The 23070-nt window shown below is 62.4% G+C and overlaps 2 protein-coding genes across 22 annotated transcripts; one reads left to right on the top strand and one right to left on the bottom strand.

Annotated features, from left to right (window-relative positions):
- The first annotated feature begins 1713 nt into the window (after nucleotides 1–1713).
- CD37 (CD37 molecule) lies at nucleotides 1714–6281 on the top strand. Of its 12 annotated transcripts, XM_051840728.3 has the most exons (9): nucleotides 1715–1916; nucleotides 2150–2224; nucleotides 2326–2398; nucleotides 3112–3236; nucleotides 3342–3416; nucleotides 3766–3870; nucleotides 4175–4405; nucleotides 4921–5004; nucleotides 5215–5698. In XM_051840728.3, the coding sequence occupies exons 1-9, from the start codon at nucleotides 1851–1853 to the stop codon at nucleotides 5563–5565; spliced, it is 1185 nt and encodes a 394-aa protein (XP_051696688.1). In that variant the 5' UTR covers nucleotides 1715–1850; the 3' UTR covers nucleotides 5566–5698. The 12 variants fall into 12 exon arrangements, with proteins under 12 accessions (XP_089175084.1, XP_051696688.1, XP_089175083.1 ...); XM_070063094.2 differs by lacking the exons at nucleotides 1715–1916; nucleotides 5215–5698 and adding an exon at nucleotides 5732–6060 and having other exon boundaries at nucleotides 2071–2224; nucleotides 2326–2394; XM_089318962.1 differs by lacking the exons at nucleotides 1715–1916; nucleotides 5215–5698 and adding an exon at nucleotides 5732–6060 and having other exon boundaries at nucleotides 2071–2224; nucleotides 4322–4405.
- On the bottom strand, nucleotides 6050–22673 carry TEAD2 (TEA domain transcription factor 2). 10 transcript variants are annotated; one of them, XM_051840724.3, is made up of 13 exons: nucleotides 22527–22673; nucleotides 20843–21080; nucleotides 20462–20526; nucleotides 19995–20057; nucleotides 17820–17831; nucleotides 17499–17606; nucleotides 17332–17390; nucleotides 14421–14485; nucleotides 13274–13416; nucleotides 9377–9550; nucleotides 7620–7805; nucleotides 7126–7278; nucleotides 6050–6708 (listed from the first exon to the last, which is right to left on the bottom strand). In XM_051840724.3, exons 2-13 carry the CDS (start codon nucleotides 21072–21074, stop codon nucleotides 6595–6597), a joined length of 1374 nt encoding a protein of 457 aa, XP_051696684.1. In that variant the 5' UTR covers nucleotides 21075–21080; nucleotides 22527–22673; the 3' UTR covers nucleotides 6050–6594. The 10 variants fall into 10 exon arrangements, with proteins under 10 accessions (XP_051696684.1, XP_051696683.1, XP_089175081.1 ...); XM_051840723.3 differs by having other exon boundaries at nucleotides 22487–22597; XM_089318955.1 differs by lacking the exon at nucleotides 17820–17831 and adding an exon at nucleotides 13529–13631 and having other exon boundaries at nucleotides 22527–22566.
- Nucleotides 22674–23070: the final 397 nt, after the last annotated feature.

Raw genomic sequence — 23070 nt, 5'->3', positions numbered from 1 at the left:
GCCAGAGCTGTGCTGATCCAAAGCCAGGAGCCAGGAGCTTCTTCCGGGTCTCCCACGCAGGTGCCAGGGCCCAAGGACCGGGGCCATCTTCTACTTCTTTCCCAGGCCACAGCAGAGAGGTGGAAGAGGAGCAGCCAGGACAGGAATCAGTGCCCATATGGGATGCTGGTGCCGCAGGCAGAAGCTTAGCCTACTGTGCCACAGAGCTGGCCCCCTAAAATATATTTTAAAGGGGGGGCCTGTCTTTTCCAAACAAGATCACTTTCACCAGTTCTGGGTCTTAGGACATAGAGCTTTGGGTGGGGTGTGTGTGCCACTAAACACAGTGTAATTATATTTGTGGGAAATGAGGGTCTGGATTTGGAGGGTGGCCTTGGAGAAATGAAGATGGATTTGCAGTGTTTTTACTGATAGGACACGGTGGGGTTAGTGATGGCTTAGAAGTAGGAGTTGAGGGACCAGAGTACAGTGAGTCTATGTCCAAACTGAGACTTGGACCCTCTGGATCCGTGCGGGGGACAGACTGTAAGGGAGAGACTAATGGCCAGGGAGGAGCCTGGGTCAGGTCCAGGCAGGCCAGCAGGAGCCCTGAACCAAGTGGACAGAGGGGTGGAGCAGCTCAGGAACTGGCAGACTGTGTGGGAAACGGGACCAGGGCAGCACTGGCAGGTGGGGCTGTCTACATGGGGAACCAGGTGAAGGGGGGTATCTGGGGGAGACCCTGTGCTCTGTGTTCTATGTGGTGAGGGCGGGGGTCCCAGGGCACGTCTGCTGCCTGGAGCTCGGGAGACAGTCAGAACACAGGAGATGAGGGGCTGGCGCTGTGGTGTAGGTTAAGCTGCTGGGCCAGTGCTGCCGCGTGGCGAGTAAAGCCGCTGCTGCCTGCGGTGCCGGCATCCCTTATGGGCGCCGGTTTGAGTCCCGGCTGCTCCACTTCCCATCCAGCTTCCTGCTAATGAGCCTGGGAGGGCAGCAGAAGATGGCCCGAGTGCTTGGGCCCTGCACTTACATGGGTGACCCAGAAGAAGCTCCGGGCTCCTGGCTTTGGCCTGGCCCAGCCCCGGCCGTTATGGCCATTTGGAGAGTGGAACCAGTGGATGGAGGATCTCTGTATCTACCTTTCAAATAAATAAATCTTAAAAAGAAAAAATAGAAGAAGAAAGAAAATAGGAGATGGGATTTCTCAGAAGAGAGAAGGGGGCCTGGCTCAGAGCCAGGTGCCCCAAGTTCCAGGTAAAGTGTGATCAGAAAACCCTTCAAGCCGGAATTCTGTGAGGGACCTGGGACTTGGCCAGGGTGGGGAAGGGGGCTTATAGGGACATCGGGTGAGACTGCAGTGCTATCGAGCACCCTAAATCCAGAGCTGGCGGGCGAGGCCCCAGGCTCAATCCTGGCTGCTCTGGGGCCGCCTCCTGGCCCCACTAGAGGCAGGAAGCACGGCCCAAGGCTTGCTTTCCGCTGGCTGCCTTGGCACCGCCCCGATGCCCCCCTGTCAGGGACCTTCCCACCTCTGGCCTGCACCACTTTCACTTCCCGAAAGTGCCCGGCCCCTGCCCCCCAGCACATGGGGGCACCGTGAGCTACAACAGGATGCAGACTCCAGAGATGGGGGTGGGGGTGGGGGGAGGACAGGGCCCAGAGAGAAAACCCAGAGAAAGCGAGGAAGGAGGTGGGGAGGAGGCCGACAAGGACCCAGGGCAGGGAAAGGGGCACAGGGGGGCAGAGCTGAATGCAGGCCGTGAGGTCAGAGTGTCTGTGAGGTCAGCTGCTGGCCAGGGCCTGCCCTGGGCTCTCAGGGCCCAGGGGCACGCGCAAGCAGCTCAGGACCCTGTGAAAGCCCGGCCTGAGCCATGGAGACCTGGGAGGAGGGACTTCCGCCCGTGGCCCTGGTGCCCAGCAATTCCAAGGCCCCTCAGGTGCTGGTCTGGGCAGGTGAGGGGGAGAGGACGGTCGTCTCTCGTGAGCAGCGAGAGGGGGTGGGGCCGCGGCCTCGGCACTTCCTCTTTCTCTGTGTCTTCCTTTCTCTCCGCCACCCCACCTCTCTCTCTCTCTCTCTGCACCCCCCCCGCCGCCGCCGTCTTTCTGCCTGTCCCCCGCTCGCCGACACCGCTTCTGTCTGGCCCCTCGAGCTGGTCACTCACCCCTCCAGGAGAACATGTCGGCCCAGGAGAGCTGCCTCAGCCTCATCAAATACTTCCTCTTCGTCTTCAACCTCTTCTTCTTTGTGAGTTGCCTCTGCCCAGCCCGGCCTGGCCCCTGCTGCAGCCCCGGGACCTCAGAACCCTCCCCCCTGCCCACCCACCCACTCCCCCCTCCTCTCCCCAGGTCCTAGGCAGCCTCATTTTCTGCTTCGGTATCTGGATACTCATCGACAAGACCAGCTTCGTGTCCTTTGTGGGTGAGGGGGGCTGGGGCAGTCGGGGAGGGCAGCCATGGACCCAGACCCCATCCTCCCAAGCCATCCCCTGGGGTCTCCCTTGTCCCCGGGAGGTCCGCAGTGCCCAGCTCCCAGAGCAAGTTTGCAAGCCCCGCTGGCACTGGCTCCCTGCCCCTCCTATGGCAAACGGGGTTGCGCACACCCACCATCACGGCGGCGTTCCTCCTCCAGCACTTCCTGCGTGGGTCATGCGGGATCCTCCCCCGAGCCTTCCCCCGTCCAGAGGTTCAGAGAGGGGAAGAACCGTGGTGGGCGTCCCACAGGCAAGGGAGAGAAGAGCAGAAATAGCATGAATGACGGTGACGGGAAAGTAACTAGGGAGCCGTTGGTGTTGAATACGGTCGGCCCTGTGCTGGGGCCCGGGCTGTGTTCCTACGCGCGCCCCCAAACAAGCCCAGGGAAGGGGCATCAGGGAGCTGTAAGGGACTGGGCTGCGATCACAGGACGAGACGGGGCTGCAGAGCAGCTGGAGGACAGAGATGGACAGAGAGAGGGGAACGAAGCCCAGGGACTTGGGGTGGAGCTAGGACAGAGTCCCAGAGAGGCAGAGCCGGAGGAAGAGGCACCAGGAGCCCCCAGGTACTGCTCCCACGCGGGTGGTACCTGCGTGGGGGGACGGGTTGCTGATGGCCCTCTGCACGAGGGCCCACAGTCACTGCTCTCCCCTCCGCCAGGCTTGTCCTTCGTGCCTCTGCAGATCTGGTCCAAGGTCCTGGCCATCTCGGGCATCCTCACCATGGGCCTCGCCCTCCTGGGCTGCGTGGGGGCCCTCAAGGAGCTGCGCTGTCTTCTGGGCCTGGTGAGAGCCCACCTCCAGGTCACTCCTGACCCCCCCTTTTCCTCCTCCAAGAAGCGGCTTGCGTGGGGTCAGCCTGACCTCCCCATTCTGTCCCCCCCCCCCCAGTATTTTGGGATGTTGCTGCTCCTGTTCGCCACGCAGATCACCCTGGGAATTCTCATCTCCACCCAGCGGGTCCGGGTGAGCTCGCCCCACCCACCCCTGCACCTCTCCCGGGGTGGGGGCGGTGGGGTTTGTGGGGTGGTGGGTGGAGACCAAAGCAAAGGCGAAGGTAGGAGCTGCCATCCCCAGAGGAAGACGTACACAGAATCAGAAAAAGGCAGAGACAAGGAGAGAGAGAGAGAGAGAGAGAGAGAGAGAGAGAGCGAGCTCCAAAGGGAAACACGGGAGGAGCGGGGGGAGGGCGAGTGGGAGAGGGCACGCCGAGGAAGAGAAGTGGCAGGGAGACTGAGCAACAGGGACAAGCCATGCAGCGGGAAGGGGCAGCCCGGGGCCCGCAGCCGGCCCGGCCTCACTCGCAGCCTCTCAGCTGGAGCGGAAGGTGCAGGACGTCGTGCTGGACACCATCCGGAACTACCGCGCCGACCCGGAGGAGACCGCGGCCGAGGAGAGCTGGGACTACGTGCAGTTCCAGGTGCCCGAGCCTCCAGCGCCCGCCCCCCGCCCTGCCTCGCTGGCTCGCGGGCTCTGGAGTGGCCCCAGCCACCCGGACCCTGCGTGCTGTCACCTGCGGGGCCCCAGACCCAGACCCTGGCGGGAGTCCGCCCTCTGAGCCTGCGTGGTGGGGTTTTCAGCAGCAGGACCCTGGCATGCCCCGGGTTCCCACGGCGTCGGCCCTGGACGCTCCCGTCACCCGTCCGCCCCGCGCCAGGTCCCCGCCGGGACGCGTGTCTCTCCCAGCCCCCGCCCCGGCCCCTCTGACCCGCACCCCCTGCCAGCTGCGCTGCTGCGGCTGGCATTCCCCGCAGGATTGGTTCGGGGTCCTGAGAGGCAACGAGTCAGAGGCCCACCGGGTGCCCTGCTCCTGCTACAACTCGTCGGCCACCAACGACTCCGCAGCCCTCGACAAGGTCTTCTTCCCGCAGCTCGGCCGGCTCGGGCCGCGGTCACGGCCCAGGCACAACACGGACCTCTGCGTGGTGCAGGCGAACGGCTACATCTACCGGGAGGTGCGGGACAGGGCCGCGGCGGGGCTGCGGGGAAGCCTGGGGGCGGGGCCTCGGTGGGTGGGGCCTGCGCGGGGCGGGGCCTAACCGAGAGCAGCGACGCTGCGGGGAAGACCGGGGGCGGGGCCTCGGTGGGTGGGGCCTGCGCGGGGCGGGGCCTAACCAAGAGCAGCGACGCTGCGGGGAAGCCTGGGGGCGGGGCTTAGGTGGGCGAGGCCGGAGGGGCGGGGCCTAACCAAGAGCAGAGAGAGGCTGCGGGGAAGACCGGGGGCGGGGCCTGAGGTGGGCGGGGCCCAGAACGCTGACGTCCAGGGAGGGAGGAGCTTGCCGGAGGCCAGGAGACCAAGAGAACCCTGTCAGTTAGGATGGGAGCCTGAATGGCGGCTACGGGCTTGGCTGACCAGAACGCTGGGCTCGGGCTCGGGCTCGGGCTCGGGCTCGGGCTCGGGCTCGGGCTCGGGGGGAGGGGGGGGCAAGCGCAGAAAGAATCCCACCTTTAACCCTTTCCTACCCACCAGGGTTGCGCGCAGAGCCTACAGAAGTGGCTGCACAACAACCTCATTTCCATCGTGGGCATTTGCCTGGCCGTCGGTCTACTCGAGGTGACCCGGACCCCGCCCCGACCTGCAATCAGCCCCCCACAGTCCCTCAAAGGCGCCGCCCCGGAAGGACGCATGCGCGGCGGAGGGCGGGGTGGGGCGGCGCCTTCACGCCCGCCCGGAGGGGCGGGTCTAGTTTCCCTGAGCTCTGATTGGCAGTACGCAAGGGACGCCTGCTGCTATTGGCTGCAATTTCCCTCCTTTTCCCGGCAGGTGAGTGTGATGACGCTGAGCCTGAAGCTGCAGCGCAGGGCGCTCCGCCGGGGACCCGAGCCCCAAGGACCCGGCGCCGATGGTTTGAGCCCCGGGCTCGGCCTGAGCGCGGATGGCGATGGCGGTGGCGGCGGGCGCTGTGGCGCGCTCAGCGGCAGCGGCAGGCGTGTTGGCAGCCCGTGGGGAGGCTGGGGCATGGCTGGTGCCCGCCCCAGCTGGGGGGACAGGGCCCCGCAGGGCAAGCTTCCTATGGCCCTGGGGCCCTGGCCGCTTTGGGATCAAGAGGAGGAGCAACCAGAGACTGGCGTAGAAGTGGAGGTGGAGGCCGAGGCGGAGAGGGAGACAGAATAAAGCACCCGGGGCTTGCTTGCTCCCACCTGACTGCTTCTCGGGCTGCCCCCCCCCCGTTAACTGCAGGGTGTACCCCCTGCACCCCACTGCCGTCCTCCAGCGCTGCAAGCTGCCCTTCTGCCCCCAGCACGCCTTCCCTGTCTCTCATCGTGTCTCCTCTCTGTAGCTCGGCTTCATGACGCTGTCCATTTTCCTGTGCCGAAACCTGGACCACGTGTACAACAGGCTGGCTCGCCCCAGGCCTCCAGGCCCCGCCCTCCCCCGAGCCCCGCCCCGGCCCTTTCAAGTGTCCTGAGCTCTTCCCCAGCCCCAGTGCCCCCCAGGCTGTCAGCCTCAATGCCCTTGGGGCCCAGGTGTCGCCCCCGCACCGCTATCGCGTCTCCCGCGGGACCAGGGGCTTCCTGCCCCCTCCATTTCTTTGCGTCATCTCGTCGGCTTCTCACAAGACTATTTTTTACCCAAGCTTCAAATAAATCCCCCTGCGTTTTGGTAAAATAGCTTTATCCTCTTGTCAGAACACGAACCAACACACACCTCGGGGGCGTGGGGAAGGCAGCACAGCCCCGCCCACGGCTGAGAAGGGGAGGGTGACATCGGAAAACCCCACCCCACTGCGTGCCCAGCTGAGATACGTCGTGACCCTAACACTCACTTATAAATATCTTGTTATATTAAAAAAAAATATTTCTAGGGCCCACCTGGCTCTGGCTCCCGCAGAGTGGGGTCGATCTTCAGTTTGTGACAGCGCAGATCTTGGAGTGGGGTGGGGGAGGGGCCGAGGCCAGTACCTGGGGGTTGTCTCACTCCCGTCCCCAAACCCGACTTCCCGGAGTCATCGGTCCTTCCAGACTCACCCCGCGCGGTCCAAACAGCCCCAGCCCCTTCAGCTCACCACCCAGGTTTTTTTTTGGGGGGGGGGCCGGTATTAGGGGACAGCCTGGGTGGCTCAGCCCCTTTTCGTCACAGACAGGAAGCGTGGGGAGAGCTGGGAGGCCGTCTTGGGAGGAGCTTGTTCCAGGGCTACCCTCTTCAGTCCCTGACCAAGCGGTAAATGTGGTGCTGGGCCCCGCGCTCACTGGTGGAGACCTCGAAGACGTAGGCGGTACACAAAAGCAGCTCCTGGGTGTCTCTGTTGGTCACCACCTGCAAGAGGCCCACACTGAGGAGGCAGGGAGGACCCACGGTGCCCGCCCAGCTCCCCGAGGAGGGATCCTCACCCCGCCACGGACCCCAAGGGGGCAGCCGCCCTGGGCAGTAGGGCTGACCCCTAAGCTGCGGGCGGACAGTGAGGGGCCTCACATCAGACGGTGGGACAGGGCCGACAGGGGCCATCTGCACCACATCTGCAGTAAAAGGGGTCTTTTCCCAGGGGGCCTCTTCCTCACCCCCCGAGTTAAAGGGGCTCCCACCAGATCGTGTCCCCTGAGCTGAGGTCAGGTCCCTGGGAGGCTGAGGGTCTGCCTTGAGGGGTTCTGCACGTCACGGATCCCCTGGCGGGAGAGTGCTGGGCACCCCACCCCGGGGCGGGGGTCTGTCCTGGGCCCGGCCCCGGCGCGTCACCTGCAGGATGGTGAAGTTTTCCAGGACACTGTTCATCATGTACCGCTCGGGCAGCTGCCGCAGCTTGTGCAGAAAATTCACCAGGTACTCACACATGGGGGAGCGCAGCAGGCGGTACACGAACCTCCCGTCCTCCAGCTGGGCCCGCTCTGTCTGAACCGGGGAGGACAGTGGCTGAGAGACACTCGGGTCGCCCCAGGGACCGGGCTCCATCCCCGGGCCTCTCGGATGCCACACTCGCTCCCACTGCCACCCCCTCCGTCACCCCACCCACAGTGACCAGAGGTAGGGGTCTTGAACCCTGGGACATCCAACTCAGGAACCCTCAGATGGATGCTCCGAACCCTCCCTGACCTCTGAACTCTGACCCCCAAAGATCCCTCCAAGACGTCCCCCACCCACGCAGCGCCCCAGCCGCCACGGCTCCTGGTCCCTTCCTGCAGCCCAGAGTGGCAGGCAGCCACCCACCCTGAGCTCCGCCCCTCCAGCCTCACCTCAACCTTCTCCACCACTTGCTTGCCGAAGGAGCAGACCTTGGAGGAACAGGTGAGGGTCATGTGCTCCAGGCTCTCGTACTGGCTGCTCACGCCGTAGAAGCCACCGCTGCTGCTGCTGCCGCCGCCGGTGCCGCCGCCGCCGGCCCCCACATCCTCACCACTTGGGCCCCAGTTCAGGTCCGCCTGGGCAATAAGGAGGCGCTCGGAAGGAACGTCCCTCATAAACAGTGGGGTCCCAACCCCATGCTCGGCTCCCCCGGTCACCTCTTCCGGGGCTTCCCAAGGCCCCGCCTCTCCGTGGGCTGCTTTCTAGCTCACCCACCCTCTCGCCAGCACTGGAGAAGTCTGGGTCCTGCAAACAGGCCAGGCCCCCTCCCCAGTGGCCTCCACCAAAGGGGTCTGTAATTCAACTTTGTTCACTTGAAGCCCCCCAGTCCAAGAGCACAGCCCCGGGGCCGCCTGCAGTGCCGCATCCCATGGGGCACCGGTTCAAGTCCCGGCTGCTCCAGTTCCGATCCAGCTCTCTGCTGTGGCCTGGGTAAGCAGTAGAAGATGGCCCAAGTCCCTGGGCCCCTGCACCTGCATGGGAGACCTGGAAGAAGCTCCTGGCTCCTGGCTTCAGATTGGTGCAGCTCTGGCCATTGTGGCCATCTGGGGAGTGAACCAGTGGATGGAAGGCCTGTCTGTCTGTCTCTCTCTCTCTCTTTCCCTGTCTTGCAAATAAAGAAATCTTAAAAAAAAAAAAAAAAAAATTAAAAGAGTGCAGCCCCTTCCCAGGGCTGGTTACTAAGGAGACAGTCACTGCTTAGCATTGGGTCAAGGCCCATCAGGACCCCGGCTACTAATAACAGAGGCGGCTGCTGCCCAGCTACGAGGCCTGAGGGCACCCTGGGGAGCCGGGTCTTTCTCCAGAACACACTCCCTGGCCCCTCCCGCATCCTCAGAGGCCCATCGCCCTGGTGGCGCATCATCATGGCGCCCAGGCCTGCATCACGCCTTGGGCTCAGCCGCCTTGGGAGGAGCACCTGCTGCCTCTTCCAAACTCAAGCTGCTGAGACTCCGCCAGGCCACTCTCCAGAGACCTAATCCCATCCGTCAGCCTGGCCACAAGGCCTTGCGAAGCCAGGCAAAACCCAAGGCCCCATTGGGAGCTCCCACGTGCCCCTTCTTCGGAAGTGGGGCTTCCGGGACCTGTCTTACGTCCTAACCTCACCCAAGACCTCAGCGGCACAGCCCCAGAGCTGTGTTGGGCCTCCACTTCACACGCCAGCAAACCAGGGCATAACCAGGATGGCTACGCGCCCAGCAAGGCCAGTGGAGCCCAAGCCCGCAGCAGCCTTCCCTCTCCACACCGAATCCCTTTCCTGCCAGAGTTAACACCCCCTGAACATTCACTCAAGAGCCCTGGCCCATACGGGCAGTCCCGGGACTGGATGCCCAACCGATCAGCTGAAGTAGGACCTGGAGGGAGGTGGGCGCTTGAACTGCAGCCCACACTGGAGGGCTTGGGTTCGAGTTCCAGCTCCTCCAATTCCAGCTCCTGCTAATGCAGGAGGCAGCAGGTGACGTTCGAGCAGTTGGATCCCAGCCATCGACTTGGGAAACGAGGGTGGAGTTCTCGGCACTGCCAGCTCTTGGCTTTGGTCCCTGTGTCCGCACCATGCCCTAGGGGCCTGACTTCCCCAGGGCTGACGCTCAGAGCCGGGAGCACGGACCGTCTCCCAGAGGCCTCCGCGGGGCCGCCATGAACTCACCCAGAACTTGACCAGGAAAAAGGCGTGGGGGGGCCCGCGGTCATACAGCTCCCGCAGGCCGCCCTTCTTCTCGGGGAATTTGTCGTAGATCTGTCGGACGTCCACGCTCTCCAGGGGGGGCGCTCCGGGGCTGGGGCAGTGCTGGCTGATGTGCACAAACAGGTGCCTCTGGTACTGGGAGGGGCGCCCACGAGTGAGGAGCGGGGGGGGGGGGGCTGGGCCCTGACCCCCACAGGCCTCATCCTCTGTCCCCCGCCCCAGCCCTGTCCCCAGCTTCCCAGCCTCCAACCACTCCTCTCCCGTTCCTCCCTCACAGGGCACCTGGCCTGTCGGATGGACGGACGGACGGACGGGAGGACAAATGGGAAGTCACATACAAGACCCCCGTGTGTCCCCACTCTTCTGGTCTTGATGTCTTTCGTAATCTCAACCCCCTTCCCATCTTTCCCATCTTCTCCTCCAATAAAAATCCACTCTCTATTTCCAGGGCCAAGTTCATCCAAAGCTGCCTCTTCCAGGAAGCCCTCCTTGGTCACAGTCAGATGGGACCTCTTCATACCACCTTTCCCATGGCTTCCCAGCATCCCTAGGAGAAGGTCTGGAACCCTCCACTCAGCTTGGCAACGCCTGCCTCCCCAGGACCATCACCTGCCCACTTATCTGCAGCCTCAATGGTTCCCACATCGCATTCTACTATTTGTTTCGCTGGAAACTCCATTCTGTCTCCCTCTCTATACCTAGAACCTCCAATTCTGCACAAGAAAACTCCTATGTAAACCTCAAAGCCCAACTCTAACACTGCATCTCAGGAAAGCCTCACTCACTCCCCATGGAAACGTGAGTGCCCCACCCCAGGGTACCCTCATTTTCCACAGACACCTACAGGGAGGCCTAAGTGCACAGGGACCGCTCTGGACTCCAGAGCCACAAGTGCTAACTTAATGGAGTTCACAGTCTACCGGCAGACACAAAACATTTCAAAAAAACACCACCAGGGCGGCGCTGTGGCACAGCAGGTTAACGCCCTGGCCTGAAGCGCCAGTTCAAGTCCTGGCTGCTCCACTTCCCTTTTTTTTTTTTTTTTTTTTTTTTTTTAAGATTTATTTAGGGCCGGCGCCGCGGCTCACTAGGCTAATCCTCCACCTAGCGGTGCCGGCACACTGGGTTCTAATCCCGGTTGGGGCGCCGGATTCTGTCCTGGTTGCCCCTCTTCCAGGCCAGCTCTCTGCTGTGGCCTGGGAGTGCAGTGGAGGATGGCCCAAGTGCTTAGGCCCTGCACCCCATGGGAGACCAGGAGAAGCACCTGGCTCCTGGCTCCTGCCATCGGATCAGCGCGGTGCGCCGGCCGCAGCACGCCGGCCGCTGCGGCCATTGGAGGGTGAACCAACGGCAAAAGGAAGACCTTTCTCTCTGTCTCTCTCTCTCTCACTGTCCACTCTGCCTGTCAAAAAAAAAAAAAAAAGATTTATTTATTATTTATTTGAAAGTCAAAGTTACACAGAGAGTGGAGAGGCAGAGAGAGAGAGGTCTTCCATCCCCTGGTTCACTCCTCAATTGGCTGCAACGGCTGGAGCTGCGCCTATCCAAAACCAGGAGCCAGCAGCTTCTTTGGGGTCTCTCACGTGGGTGCAGGGGCCCAAGGACTTGGGCCGTCTTCTACTGCTTTCCCAGGCCATAGCAGAGAGCTGGATCAGAAGAGCAGCAGCCAGGACTCGAACCAGCACCCATATGGGATGCTGGTGCTTCAGGCCAGGGCATTAACCCGCTGCACCACAGTGCCAGCTCCTGCTCCATTTCCTATCCAGATCTCTGCTATGGCCTGGGAAAGCAGTAGAAGATGGCCCAAGTCCTTGGGCCCCTGCACCCGCATGGGAGACCCGGAAGAAGCTCCTGGCTCCTGGCTTCGGATCGGCGCAGCTCCGGCCGTTGCAGCCATTTGGGGAGTGAACCAGCGGATGGAAGACCTCTCTCTCTCTCTCTCTCTCTCTCTCTCTCTCTCTGTGTGTAACTCTGACTTTCAAATAAATAAATGAATCTTTAAAAAATAAATAAATGAAGGCCGGTGGCGCGGCTCACTAGGCTAATCCTCCGCCTAGCGGCGCCGGCACACCGGGTTCTAGTCCCGGTCGGGGCGCCGGATTCTGTCCCGGTTGCCCCTCTTCCAGGCCAGCTCTCTGCTGTGGCCCGGGAGTGCAGTGGAGGAGGGCCCAGGTGCTTGGGCCCTGCACCCTATGGGAGACCAGGAAAAGCACCTGGCTCCTGCCATCAGATCAGCGCGGTGCGCCGGCTGCAGCGCACTGGCCGTGGCGGCCATTGGAGGGTGAACCAGCGGCAAGGGAAGACCTTTCTCTCTGTCTCTCTCTCTCACTGTCCACTCTGCCTGTCAAAAAATAATAATAATAATAATAAATAAATAAATGAAAACACCACCACCATTGTGGGGTAGGCCACTGCTTGCTATGCTGACATCCCATGCTGGAGTGCTGGTTTGAGTCCCAGCCACTCTGCTTCCAGTCTTGCTTCATGCAGATGAGCCTGGGAAGGCATCAGATGATGGCCCTAGCGCTGGGGTCTCTGCCACCCACGTGGGAGACCGGATGGAGCTCCCGGCTCCTGGCTTTGACCTGGCCCAGCTGTGGGGAATGAACCAGGGGATGGAAGCTGTCTCTCTCCCTCTCTCTGTGTCACTCTGCCTTCCAAGGAAATACATAAGTCTCTTTTTTAATGTTTAAAATAAACCCAATGAAAATGTGAATTTCAAGGATGGATGCAAGGTAGCAAAAAAAAAAAAAAAAAACTCACAAGAAAATATGACGAGGGGATCAAAAGTGGTGGCAGCTGGTGTTTTCCATCAGGTGGTTTGAGATGACTGAGTAAAGGCCTAATGAGTGGAGAGACTGAGTCACAGGGAGGGCTATCTGGGGAGCACGTCCCCAGGCAGGAGGCGCGGCAGGTGCAAAGACCCTGAGCAGGAGTGGGCCCGTGCACTTGGGCAAAAGCAGGGAGGCCAGTGTGGTGGGCGCAGAGTGAGAGCGAGGGCGGCACACGCAAGACTCCGTGGGTAGGGGCTTCGGCTTTTGTCCAAGAGTGATGGGGGGGAGGGTCTTAACCTGACCTGATCTGGGGTTTGCTTGCTTGTTTGCTTGCTTGCTTCTCATGTTATGTGAAAGGCAGGGAGATACAGCGAGCTTCCGTCTGCTCTTGGTTCATGCCCCAAACATGCATGTTAGCCAGGGCCGGGCCAGGCTGCAGCCAGAAGCCCCCAACTCAATCCAGGTTTCCCACGTGGGGGGCAGGGACCCAAGCACTTGAGGCGCCATCCACTGCCTCCCTGTATGCCATCAGGAGGAGGCTGAGGACCCAGGATGCGAACCCAGACACGCTGGTGTGGGTCCCGAGCGGTGACAACTGCTGTGCCAAATGCCTGCCTCCGATACGGGTTTTACCAGGATCACCATTCGCAGCGACTGTTCTGATTGATGTCTACGTGGCAGGGCAGAGCCTGCTGTGTCCACAAGCCCCACTTCCTTTACCTAGCACTTAACTACACTTCCCAGGCTGCTTTGCAGTTAGGTCTGACCACACGGTTAAGTTCTGGCCAATGGGAGATGAGCAAACAGAATGAAACCTCCTGCACGCTCTAGACCCTCGGCCCTTCCTCCATCTGCCCACCAGACACAAGAATCCAGCAGCAGGTCCCGAGAATCTTCTATGGTGTTCAGTCCCTGGGAGCTGGGACTTGTGTCTTCTAACAGTCAACCCACCCTGTCTCCATCCTAGCCAGGAGACGTTGAGCCCAGAAACCAAAACTGCTTTTCTAGGTCCCCAGTAGGCATCACGAAGAGTGACCAGCGTAGGAACCCAAAGACCAGTGATTTATCCCAAAAGCTCACTCACAGAGTCCACTGCATCGGGCGGCTCCACGAAGGCTGAGAATTCCACCAGCTGCAACCGGGCAGTGCCCAGGGCTCGAGCCTGCCACGCCGGGGGTGATGGGGCAGGCGGGGGCAGGGGCGAGAGGGCTTGAGGGGGCTCGTACCCTGGGGAGAGAGAGAGAATAAAGACCCAAAATTGCTAACACTCATTGACTACACCAAGCAGCGTTCTCTCTGGCCTGCCTCCACGTAGAAGCTGAAAGAGCTAAATACTCACTTTCCCCGCCTCCCTTGCAGCTAGAGGTGGCCATGTGACACAGTCCTGGCCAATGAGACGTTAGGGGAAATCTGCTGGGGGGCTTCTGGGAAGGAGTTCCGTCCTGAATGAAAAAGACAGAACTTTGGGAGGAGGAAGCCGTTGGCCTCGGCCAAGTCCTGCTCAGGACGGACGCCTACGAGTCAGGGCAGCCATCGTGGAACCGGAAGACAGAGGCCGAGGGAACCGGGGAGAGGCCAGTCCTGCCGTGGCTGAGGGGCCGAGCCAGTGTGGGAGCAGCTGTTTGCTAATTTGCAATCCTTGAAGCCTCAGCTTGGGTTCTCTGTTACTTGTAGCCCAAAGGACTCCCAGCTGATGAATCTGTGGACTCTGAGGGGGCTAGGGGCTCCCTCTTTCAGCAATGGCTTGTCAGGATCACATCGGCGTGGAATTCTGGAACCCGTCATGGCAGCCAGGTAGGCATAGCCTGCCTGGCAACGAAGCCATCACAGAGGGAAGCTGATCAGAGCAAGTCCCTTTGTGCTCCTGGATCCAGCCATGCCTGAAGCCAGAATTCCATACTAGCAGTGACTTGAACCAGCAAGCTCTTTTCTGTCTGCTGCTGTTTCCGCTTCACCTCCTCCTCTTCCTCTTTCGCTCCAGCTAGCAATGGTCTGGACGTCTATCCCCTGTGGCTGAAATGACCTGGACTCATAGGCCGCCCCAGAACCTGCTAAGTTGGGGAGCAGCGGGATGCAAACCCAGGGCCAGGCTCTTCACTTGCCCTTTGCCTTCCACTGCACCGACCCCCTGCCTCAGAGCTGGGCCTCAGCAAGACCGTGTCCCCTGCTTCATGGGAGACTGACGGAAAGCAGCTGGGGGAGGCGGGGAGGAGTGGAGGGCAGGCGCTCACCTGGGAGATCCGCAGCCGGCGGCGTCAGTGACAAGGAGAATGGCGGCTGTGAGAACGGCTTCACGCTGCGGGAGGAAGGGCAGCCGGGGCTCAGCCAGACGGGGAGGGGCGACCTGCACCAGCCACCAGCGATGGCGGGCCCGACACAGCCGCCGGGAGCGGGCGCAGACCTTGCTCCTCTCATTCGACCAATGAGGAAAGGGAGGCGTACAGGGCTCAGCTGGCCCCCACAACCTTTCACACCCAGGGGGCGGGGGGAGCAGTCCCAGGGGATGCGGACTCTGGGGCAGGAAGAGGCAGAAAGACCAGGCAAGCAAGATGTCCTGTGCCCGGGAGATGGGCCATCAGGTCAAAGGTCACGTTGCGGAGGCCGTGGAACCTTCTAGGCACTAGAGTGGCTCCTGTGTCTGAGGAACTGAATTTTTCATTTGACTTCATTTTTTTTTTTTTTTTTTGACAGGCAGAGTGGACAGTGAAAGAGAGAGATAGAGAGAAAGGTCTTCCTTTGCCCTTGGTTCACCCTCCAATGGCCGCCGCGGCAGGCACACTGCGCTGATCCAATGGCAGGAGCCAGATGCTTCTCCTGGTCTCCCATGGGGTGCAGGGCCCAAGCACTTGGGCCATCCTCCACTGCACTCCCTGGCCACAGCAGAGAGCTGGCCTGGAAGAGGGGCAACCGGGACAGAATCCGGCGCCCTGACCGGGACTAGAACCCGGTGTGCCAGCGCCGCAAGGCGGAGGATTAGCCTGGCCTTTGACTTCATTTTAATTTAAACAGACAGCAGCGGCTACAGCAGGGGATAGGATTCTAGAGGTCCACAGGCAGCCCAGGAGCTGGTGGTGACTTCAAGGTCAGAAGGTCAAAGGTCAACAGGTACCTTCAGACCCTGACCCCTGGAGGCCCCGCCCTGGTCCCTGTCACCCCGATCTTGGAGTCTAAACGCCAGTACTCGGCCCTGGGACATGACCTCTTGTGTTAGGACCCCCACCCACTCGGACAGGCCCGGCCTGACTCCTCTGAAAGCACTCACAAGGATGGGCCCCACACTCCCCACACAGAGGGGCCTCGACCAAGCCCCGCCCCCTCTCCAAGCCAGCCCCCTGCTAACGCGCACCCTGGGAGACGCATACGGCTCCAGAGGCTGAGTCCCTACCAACCTGCCACCCGCGTGGGAGACCCCGATGGAGCTCCTGGCTCTTGGCTGTGGCTCGGCCCAGCCCGGGCTGTTGCAGGCATTTGGGGAGTGAACCAGCAGGTGCAAGCTCCCACTGTGCCTCTCTGTGGCTCTACTTTTCAGATAAGTATACTTTTTTAAGAACAACAAGTAAAACAGCACGGGGCGGGCACTTGGCCTGGCGGTTCAGAGCCCACGCCCCACCTCAGAGAGCCTGCCTCAGGGCCAGCCCTGGCTCCTGACTCCCTGCCAGTGCAGACCCTGGGAGGCAGCACAGGACTGAGACCCTCAGCCGCAGTCACTGAAGGCAGCCGGGGAATGAGCCAGTGGAGAGGCGCGCTCTCTGTCCTGCGTCGCTAGCTCAAACATTTTCAAACAGGACTCAATACTTTTCACAGGTGTTTCTTCTCCATTCTTATCTAGTTGTTTACATGTCTATTACCTGTCTCCTCCCCTCCTCAAAGACACTGCACGGAGACAGAGACTCCACCTGTCTCATCGGCAGGAGCCCCAACCTGAACAGAGCAGCAGGTGCCCGGGAGGGCTCCAGCGACGCCCACCCGGCCGCGTGCCTCACACCGACCTCCTCCGGCTTCCTGGAACGCCCCAAACCTTCCTTTGCAAGCGCTGTCTCCACCGCCTGACGCACCCACCTGACGTGTACGCATCCCCCTTCAGCACCTGGCTAAGCCCTGCTCCACCTTCATCGCTCCCTCCTCGGAGAAAACCCCACCCCAGAACCTGTTCGTCAGAGCCGTGTGCACATGGCGGGCGACTTAACAAACACCCGTCTCCCCCATTTCACTCCAGCTCCAGGAAAACGGGGCGCCTGGGCTCGGTGGGGCACCTGCCGAGCCACGCCCCCTTCAGCTCAGCTCCTGCCCCTGCAAACCCGAGGCGCTCTCAGCCCCCCGGGGTTTGTTCTGGTGCTTTCCTGGGGGGTCTCCACCCAGCGGCGGCTCCCAGTGAACTTTCTCCCCCTGGCAGCACCCATGCCGCCCCAGCCTGCCGCCATGCTGCCCCGCCAACGCCCAGCCTGCATGTTCCCAAGAGCCTCTGGGCCCATTTGCACTCTACGGAGCTGGAAGCATGCTCTCGGGGTTGAGGGGCCGCTCCTGTGTACCTCTGGGACTGACTGTCTTCCTTCGGACCTAGCTCCATGGGATGACAATGAACCTTCCCATGAGCCTCTGGGGCTCCCCTCCCCCCTCCCAGGAGCCTCTGGGGCCCAAACCGACCCACTGGGAGGCCATCATCCCCTTGGACATCCTCCAGGCCCCTCCCACTCCTCAAGTCCCATGCAGAGCCCATTCCATCCCCAAACCCTCTGTACTCCCAGGCTGCACATCTCGGGAAGGTCCCGAGGGCCAGCCAGACCCCAGAAGCCACGCTAGCCACCTCCCTCCTTCCTGGCTCAACAGGCCCTGGCTGCCCTCCCCCTCCCCCTCTCCCCTGCTCTCTTGCTGCCCTGCCCCTCAGCCCTAGCCCTAAGCACTTCCTAAGGTCAGATTCTCATCACTCTTTCACTCTAACAACGCTGTGTGCGGGAGCCCTGACTCCTACCCCACTGGAGAGATGGGGAACCGGGGCTCCGAACGTGGAAGCCGTCCACCCAAAGTCCCCTGAGCGGCCAAGGGCAGGGCGGAGCTGGCATTCAAATCCAGGAATCCGTGTTCAAAAGGCAGCTGGAGTACAACGTGGGGGACACATCCCGAGCCCGGACGCCAAGTACTTACTCTGGAAGGTTCCAGGGGGGCCCAGAGCCCCCTGACCAAAACTGGAAAAGCTCCGAGGTCTAGGAAGAGACAAGGAGGGTAGGGACGGGAGGGGTCAGTCCGCCCCCTCGTGGCAGCTGCAGCCCCTCCCTCCAGCCCTGAGCCCCACGATCCCCAGCCCAAGCCACCTGAGGACCGGTGGGGCCGAGTTTGGCCTGCAGGGAAGGGGCTGAGATGAGCTGGGCCGAGGACATGGTGGCCATCGTCTGGAAAGCTTTGTCCTTGGAAACCTGGTCCTGGAGGAAAAGTGGAACGCCTGTGTGAATGGGGGTGCCGGGCGGCACAGCAAAGGCGGGGCGAGGGCGGGGGGGGGCAGGGGTCCAGGCGAGGGGCTGGGGGCGGGGCTGAACTCCCTCACGGTGCAGCCCTCTGTCCCTCCTGGCCGCCTCGCACGGAGTGGACAGGTGTCTGGGGTGCGAGTGGGTGGAGGGATGGGCAGGGGGACTTACCACATTCAGGGCCTGCCCGTGGGGGTGGGGAAGGCGCCGAAGGAGGAAAGAAAACACGACTTAGGAAGCAAGGCCTGCACCTGCCATCCCGCGGCCCCCCCCACCCCCACGGGGCCAAAGGGTGAGCAAAGCCTGGGTACGGGACTGGGGGGGCACCCCTGGAAAGCATAGAGAAGCAGAGGTGTCTGGATGCCCAGGCGACAGGAAATGAGGACGTGAGGCCCCCCGGGGAGTAGAGGGCGAAGTTTCTCAGGCTGCAAGGAAGGAAGGGAAGCCTCCTGGTACGCAAAAGCACAGGAAGTGACTGGCAGGAGAGACTGACACCCCGGGGTAGAAGCCCAGAGCCTCCCGCCAAGGAAAGAACACGGCCGCCGCCATCTCGGACAGGAAATGAAGGTTTCTGGGCACAACAAGGGCTGGCAGGGTCGCGTGCGCCAGGAGCAGCTCCTCATGGTACCAGGGGGATAAAGACCGAGACCACCAGGAAGGGCGCGGACCACTCTGGGAGCCCCACTCCTCTCCAGTCCTGAGCTAGAGCCCCGTCCCCCTCCCCACAGACCCCTCTGCCCAGGGTCTCTCCCTGTCCCTCCAGGGACCCGCAGGTGTGTGTGTGCCCCCTGCCCGGCTGCATCCCTCGGTGACTCCCCGTCCGGGCCTCTGTCCCCCCCCGACCCAGGAGTCTGTCCCAACACCTCCGACTCTGCCTCCACGTTCCGGGTCTCCGTCTCCCTGCCTCTGGTCTCTGTCCTCTCTCTGGGTCTCTGTCCCCTCTCTCTCTGGGTCTCTGTCCCCTTTCTCTCTGGGTCTCTGTCCCCTCTCTGTGGGTCTCTGTCCCTTCTCTCTCTCTGGGTCTCTGTCCCCTCTCTCTCTCTGGGTCTCTGTCCCCCCTCTCTCTGGGTCTCTGTCCTCTCTCTCTGGGTCTCTGTCCCCTCTCTCTCTGGGTCTCTGTCCCCTCTCTCTCTGGGTCTCTGTCCCCCCTCTCTGGGTCTCTGTCCCCCCTCTCTCTGGGTCTCTGTCCCCTCTCTCTGGGTCTCTGTCCCCTCTCTCTCTGGGTCTGTCCCCCTCTCTCTGGGTCTCTGTCCTCTCTCTCTGGGTCTCTGTCCCTTCTCTCTGGGTCTCTGTCCCCTCTCTCTGGGTCTCTGTCCCCTCTCTCTCTGGGTCTCTGTCCCCTCTCTCTGGGTCTCTGTCCTCTCTCTCTGGGTCTCTGTCCTCTCTCTCTCTGGGTCTCTGTCCCCTCTCTCTGGGTCTCTGTCCCCTCTCTCTCTGGGTCTCTGTCCCCTCTCTCTCTGGGTCTCTGTCCCCTCTCTCTGGGTCTCTGTCCCCTCTCTCTCTGGGTCTCTGTCCCTTCTCTCTGGGTCTCTGTCCCCTCTCTCTCTGGGTCTCTGTCCCTTCTCTCTCTCTGGGTCTCTGTCCCCTCTCTCTCTGGGTCTCTGTCCCCTCTCTCTCTGGGTCTCTGTCCTCTCTCTCTGGGTCTCTGTCCCCCCTCTCTCTGGGTCTCTGTCCCCTCTCTGTGGGTCTCTGTCCCTTCTCTCTCTCTGGGTCTCTGTCCCCTCTCTCTCTCTGGGTCTCTGTCCCCTCTCTGTGGGTCTCTGTCCCTTCTCTCTCTCTGGGTCTCTGTCCCCTCTCTCTCTCTGGGTCTCTGTCCCCCCTCTCTCTGGGTCTCTGTCCTCTCTCTCTGGGTCTCTGTCCCCTCTCTCTCTGGGTCTCTGTCCCCTCTCTCTCTGGGTCTCTGTCCCCCCTCTCTGGGTCTCTGTCCCTTCTCTCTGGGTCTCTGTCCCCTCTCTCTGGGTCTCTGTCCTCTCTCTCTGGGTCTCTGTCCCCTCTCTCTCTGGGTCTGTCCCCCTCTCTCTGGGTCTCTGTCCCTTCTCTCTGGGTCTCTGTCCCCTCTCTCTGGGTCTCTGTCCCCTCTCTCTCTGGGTCTCTGTCCCCTCTCTCTGGGTCTCTGTCCCCTCTCTCTGGGTCTCTGTCCCCTCTCTCTCTGGGTCTCTGTCCCCTCTCTCTGGGTCTCTGTCCTCTCTCTCTGGGTCTCTGTCCCCTCTCTCTCTGGGTCTCTGTCCCCTCTCTCTGGGTCTCTGTCCCCCCCTCTCTCTGGGTCTCTGTCCTCTCTCTCTCTGGGTCTCTGTCCCTTCTCTCTGGGTCTCTGTCTCCTCTTAGGGTGTCTGCTGTGGTCCTTACCTTTAACTTGGACTGAATTTCTCTTGACTTCCTTCTGGCCAAAACCTGGATGTGACTAGAGACCTGGGGGAGTTGGCAGAGAAGCAGATTCAGGCCACAGCTGCCCGACCCCTGCCCTCCCTCTAGGGGCCCCACGTTGCTGCTGGAACATCACAGGCGGACACACAGAACAAAGTTGCTGTCTAGGGAGTAAAAGCCTGTTCTTTCCAGGACCTTGCTGGCACCCCTGATCTGTCCCAGACACGGCAAATCAGACCCCTTCCATTTCCCACCCTCCCCATGGGCGCTTTTGGTCTTGCAAGCTGCCTCTCTGCTTCCAACATGATGGCTAGGAAAACTATACCCAAGTAGGCACAGGTAGCCAGGAGTAACAGATGACCAAATACAGGCAGAAGCCCACGAACAAGGTTCAAGCCCTTGAACCTGAACCCGCCCATACGAAGACGCCGCCGTGTCCCTCCTGAGACCTGTTTGCGGGTTCGGGTCTTCCCCGTCCTCAATTTGATGTAGCGGGCAATCAGTTCATTCCGACCTGGAGAGCGAAAGGCGGCGCAGAGTTAGAGCTTGGGCAGAACCTCCGACAGGAAGGACACACTGGGAGAAAGACAGCGGAAGCAGCACCCAGAGGGTGCGGCAGGCGGGGCTGCAGGTGCCCAGGGCTCCACGGGAGCCAGCCAGCCTGGGCACGAATCACACTCGTCCCGCACACTAGCCCCGAGACCTCGGGCAACGCTCTGAACCTGTGTGCTTCCTCCTCAGCGTGAGGATCCTGTCTGTTTTCATGCCGACCGCTCAGGGCTCCCCAAAGGCTGGCCAGCGTCCTGCGAGCAGCCCCGGGGCGGACTCACCGTACATCTTGCCTTCGTCCGACAGGATGATCTTCCGGCGGCCGCACGGCGGATAGATGGCCAGGGCCTCCTGGAAGCTCTGCTCGATGTCTGGACTCCAGACGCCTTCTGCATCCGGGCCCCCGTCTCCTCCAGCCCCCTCGCTGCCCCCGGCGCCCTCCTCGCTGCCTTCCTCACTGCCTGTCCAGCTGCTGCCATTGTCCAGGGGGGCCCCAGCCCGGGGTTCCCCCATCTGGGCCTGCAGGAACACAGATCTCAGCCAGCTAGCCTCGGTCCACCCGGAGGGGCTCCCAGCTGGGAGGGCTGGGAGGAGGGGGCTGGGGGACCCCAGGGAGCAGGGGAGCAGGAGCCTGGGGCCTAGAACTTCTGGGTCCTGGAGGAAAGCGTGGAGGGCAAGGGTGTTCTCTGAGTTTCCGGAAGCACTAGGATTGTGAGCAAGTCTTGAGTAGCCCAGAGTGCAGCCGGCAGCCCCCGAGGGCTGAAGCTCTGATACGGATTACTGATTCAGTTTAAACAGGACTAAGGGGCTGCACACAGGCAAGGAGGGTGTGGGGGGAAGTTCCCACCCGAGAACAGGTGCTGGGATGTAAGCAGCAGCTGCTCCAGGAGGAGGGGCTGAGGGAGCGATCTGGACAGGGGGGGACAGGCCCACGGAGAGGGGGGACGCATGCGGGGGGAGGGGGCACAGTAGAGACCCAGCGAGGGACAGACACCCAGAGGGAGAGGGACAGAGACCCAGGGCCGCAGCTGAGGCCACAGCCACAAAGGACCTATGGGCTGGGGGATCCGGCGACCCACAGGCTGGGGGGGCAGGGGCGCCCGGCCATCGGGAGAGCCAGAACAAAGGGCCCAGGCGTCCCCTCCCCCAGCTTCCCACAACCCCCATCAGAGGAGGGGCCGGCCGGCCAGGGCGCCTCCCCTCCGGCCCCCGGCCCCGCCCTCTCCCTGCGCCGTGGGCTCCGGTCCAGCGCAAGTTCCCAGTGACTTTCCGGAGGCCGGGAACAGGGAAAACTTTTTCCAACACAGTGAAATCCCGCCTCCCTGGAGGCTCCCAGGTCTTCCACAGCTTTCCCAGGACCTCAGAGTCCAGGACCCCAGACCCCTCCTCCCTGGGACCCTGGACCCCGGGCCCAGGCAGACAAAGACCCCAGGCCGAACCTGGTGGCGCTGCGGCGTTCAGGACCCCCGTAGGCCAAAATCCCAGCCCAGCCCTCCTCCCCCGTGTGGCCAGACAAAGGGACGGAGGAGCGGGGTAAGAAATGTCCCTCTGATTTCCCGCCCCAAGCCCCAGATTTCCCAGCAGGCGAGAGGGGGACCTAGATGGCCCTGAGGCCCTCCCCCGGGCACCCCGGGGGCCCTTCCTGTCCGCACGAGGAAGGAGCAGAGCGCACACCAACCTGCTCAGACACACGCCCCGGATCCGGCTCCCTCCAAACTGACCCCGCCCTGGACACTCACGCCCCGCGGGGCCCCACGCTCGCCCCGGCCCCCCGACCCCCCAACTCCGGCCCAAGTTACAGCCACGCTGCAGCGCAAACTCGGGCCCCCCCTCCCGCGCCAAGAGCGCGGCGAGCGAGGCGGATGGGGTCCCGCAGACGCGCGCCTCGCCTCATCACGCCCCTCTCCCCACCCCAACTCACACACCCCGGAGTGGGGTCCCCGGCTCCCGCCGGCGCCGTCCTACCTCCCGGCCTGGGGCTGGGGAGCCGCGGCGGGCGGGGCGCGGCCGGAGAGAAAGTTGCCGGGAGCTTTGTTTGGGAAAAGTGGGAGGGGCCGGGCGGGGGCGGGCCCGGCGGCCGCGGGGAGGGGGCCGGCCGCGACGGGCCGGGTAGGGGGTTTTGCTTTGGGGGGAGATGCAGTCTCTCTGGGGACTGGCAGAGAGTGGGGGTTCGGACGCTTGGATCGCTCAGGAGAGGAGGAGGACTTGGGGGGCCGGGAGCTGAGTCCGCAGGAGTTGGGGGCTGCAGACCTGGGCTCCGAGTCCAAGGGCGGCGGGGGCAGCGGAAGTGCAGAGAACCCATATGACCTCCGCTGTGAAACCCCAAGTGTGGTTTCGAGGGTGGGGGCGTGGAGCGGGTGGGCTCCGATGGACTCCCGTGACAACATGGCTCCCTGTGATCTCGCCAGAGTCCAGAGGCCCCGGCCAGGAGTCTGCCGGGGATCGCAGGGGCGCAGATGCCCGCATCCCCGCGCACGGAGTGAACCACAGGTGGCGGCTGTCCCAAGGC

Source organism: Oryctolagus cuniculus, chromosome 18 (genome assembly GCF_051225735.1).
Source record: "Oryctolagus cuniculus isolate XC-2025 breed Fujian yellow rabbit chromosome 18, ASM5122573v1, whole genome shotgun sequence".
In the NCBI taxonomy this organism is placed as follows: domain Eukaryota; kingdom Metazoa; phylum Chordata; class Mammalia; order Lagomorpha; family Leporidae; genus Oryctolagus; species Oryctolagus cuniculus.
This window is presented reverse-complemented; position numbering and strand designations above follow the sequence as displayed.

Bases quoted from the DNA above. Each gene is read 5' to 3' on its own strand.
- CD37 (XM_089318957.1), top strand. From the start codon at position 1,851: ATGGAGACCTGGGAGGAGGGACTTCCGCCCGTGGCCCTGGTGCCCAGC. The intron at 3,417-3,765 runs GTGAGCTCGCCC...GCAGCCTCTCAG, and splicing joins TCTCCACCCAGCGGGTCCGG to CTGGAGCGGAAGGTGCAGGA. The intron at 3,871-4,174 runs GTGCCCGAGCCT...ACCCCCTGCCAG, and splicing joins GGGACTACGTGCAGTTCCAG to CTGCGCTGCTGCGGCTGGCA.
- TEAD2 (XM_051840724.3), bottom strand. From the start codon at position 21,074: ATGGGGGAACCCCGGGCTGGGGCCCCCCTGGACAATGGCAGCAGCTGG. The intron at 13,417-14,420 runs GTGAGCGCCTGC...CTCTCTCCCCAG, and splicing joins GCCGGCTGCGGATCTCCCAG to GGTACGAGCCCCCTCAAGCC. The intron at 6,709-7,125 runs GTGACGCGCCGG...GGCCTCTTGCAG, and splicing joins AAAACTTCACCATCCTGCAG to GTGGTGACCAACAGAGACAC.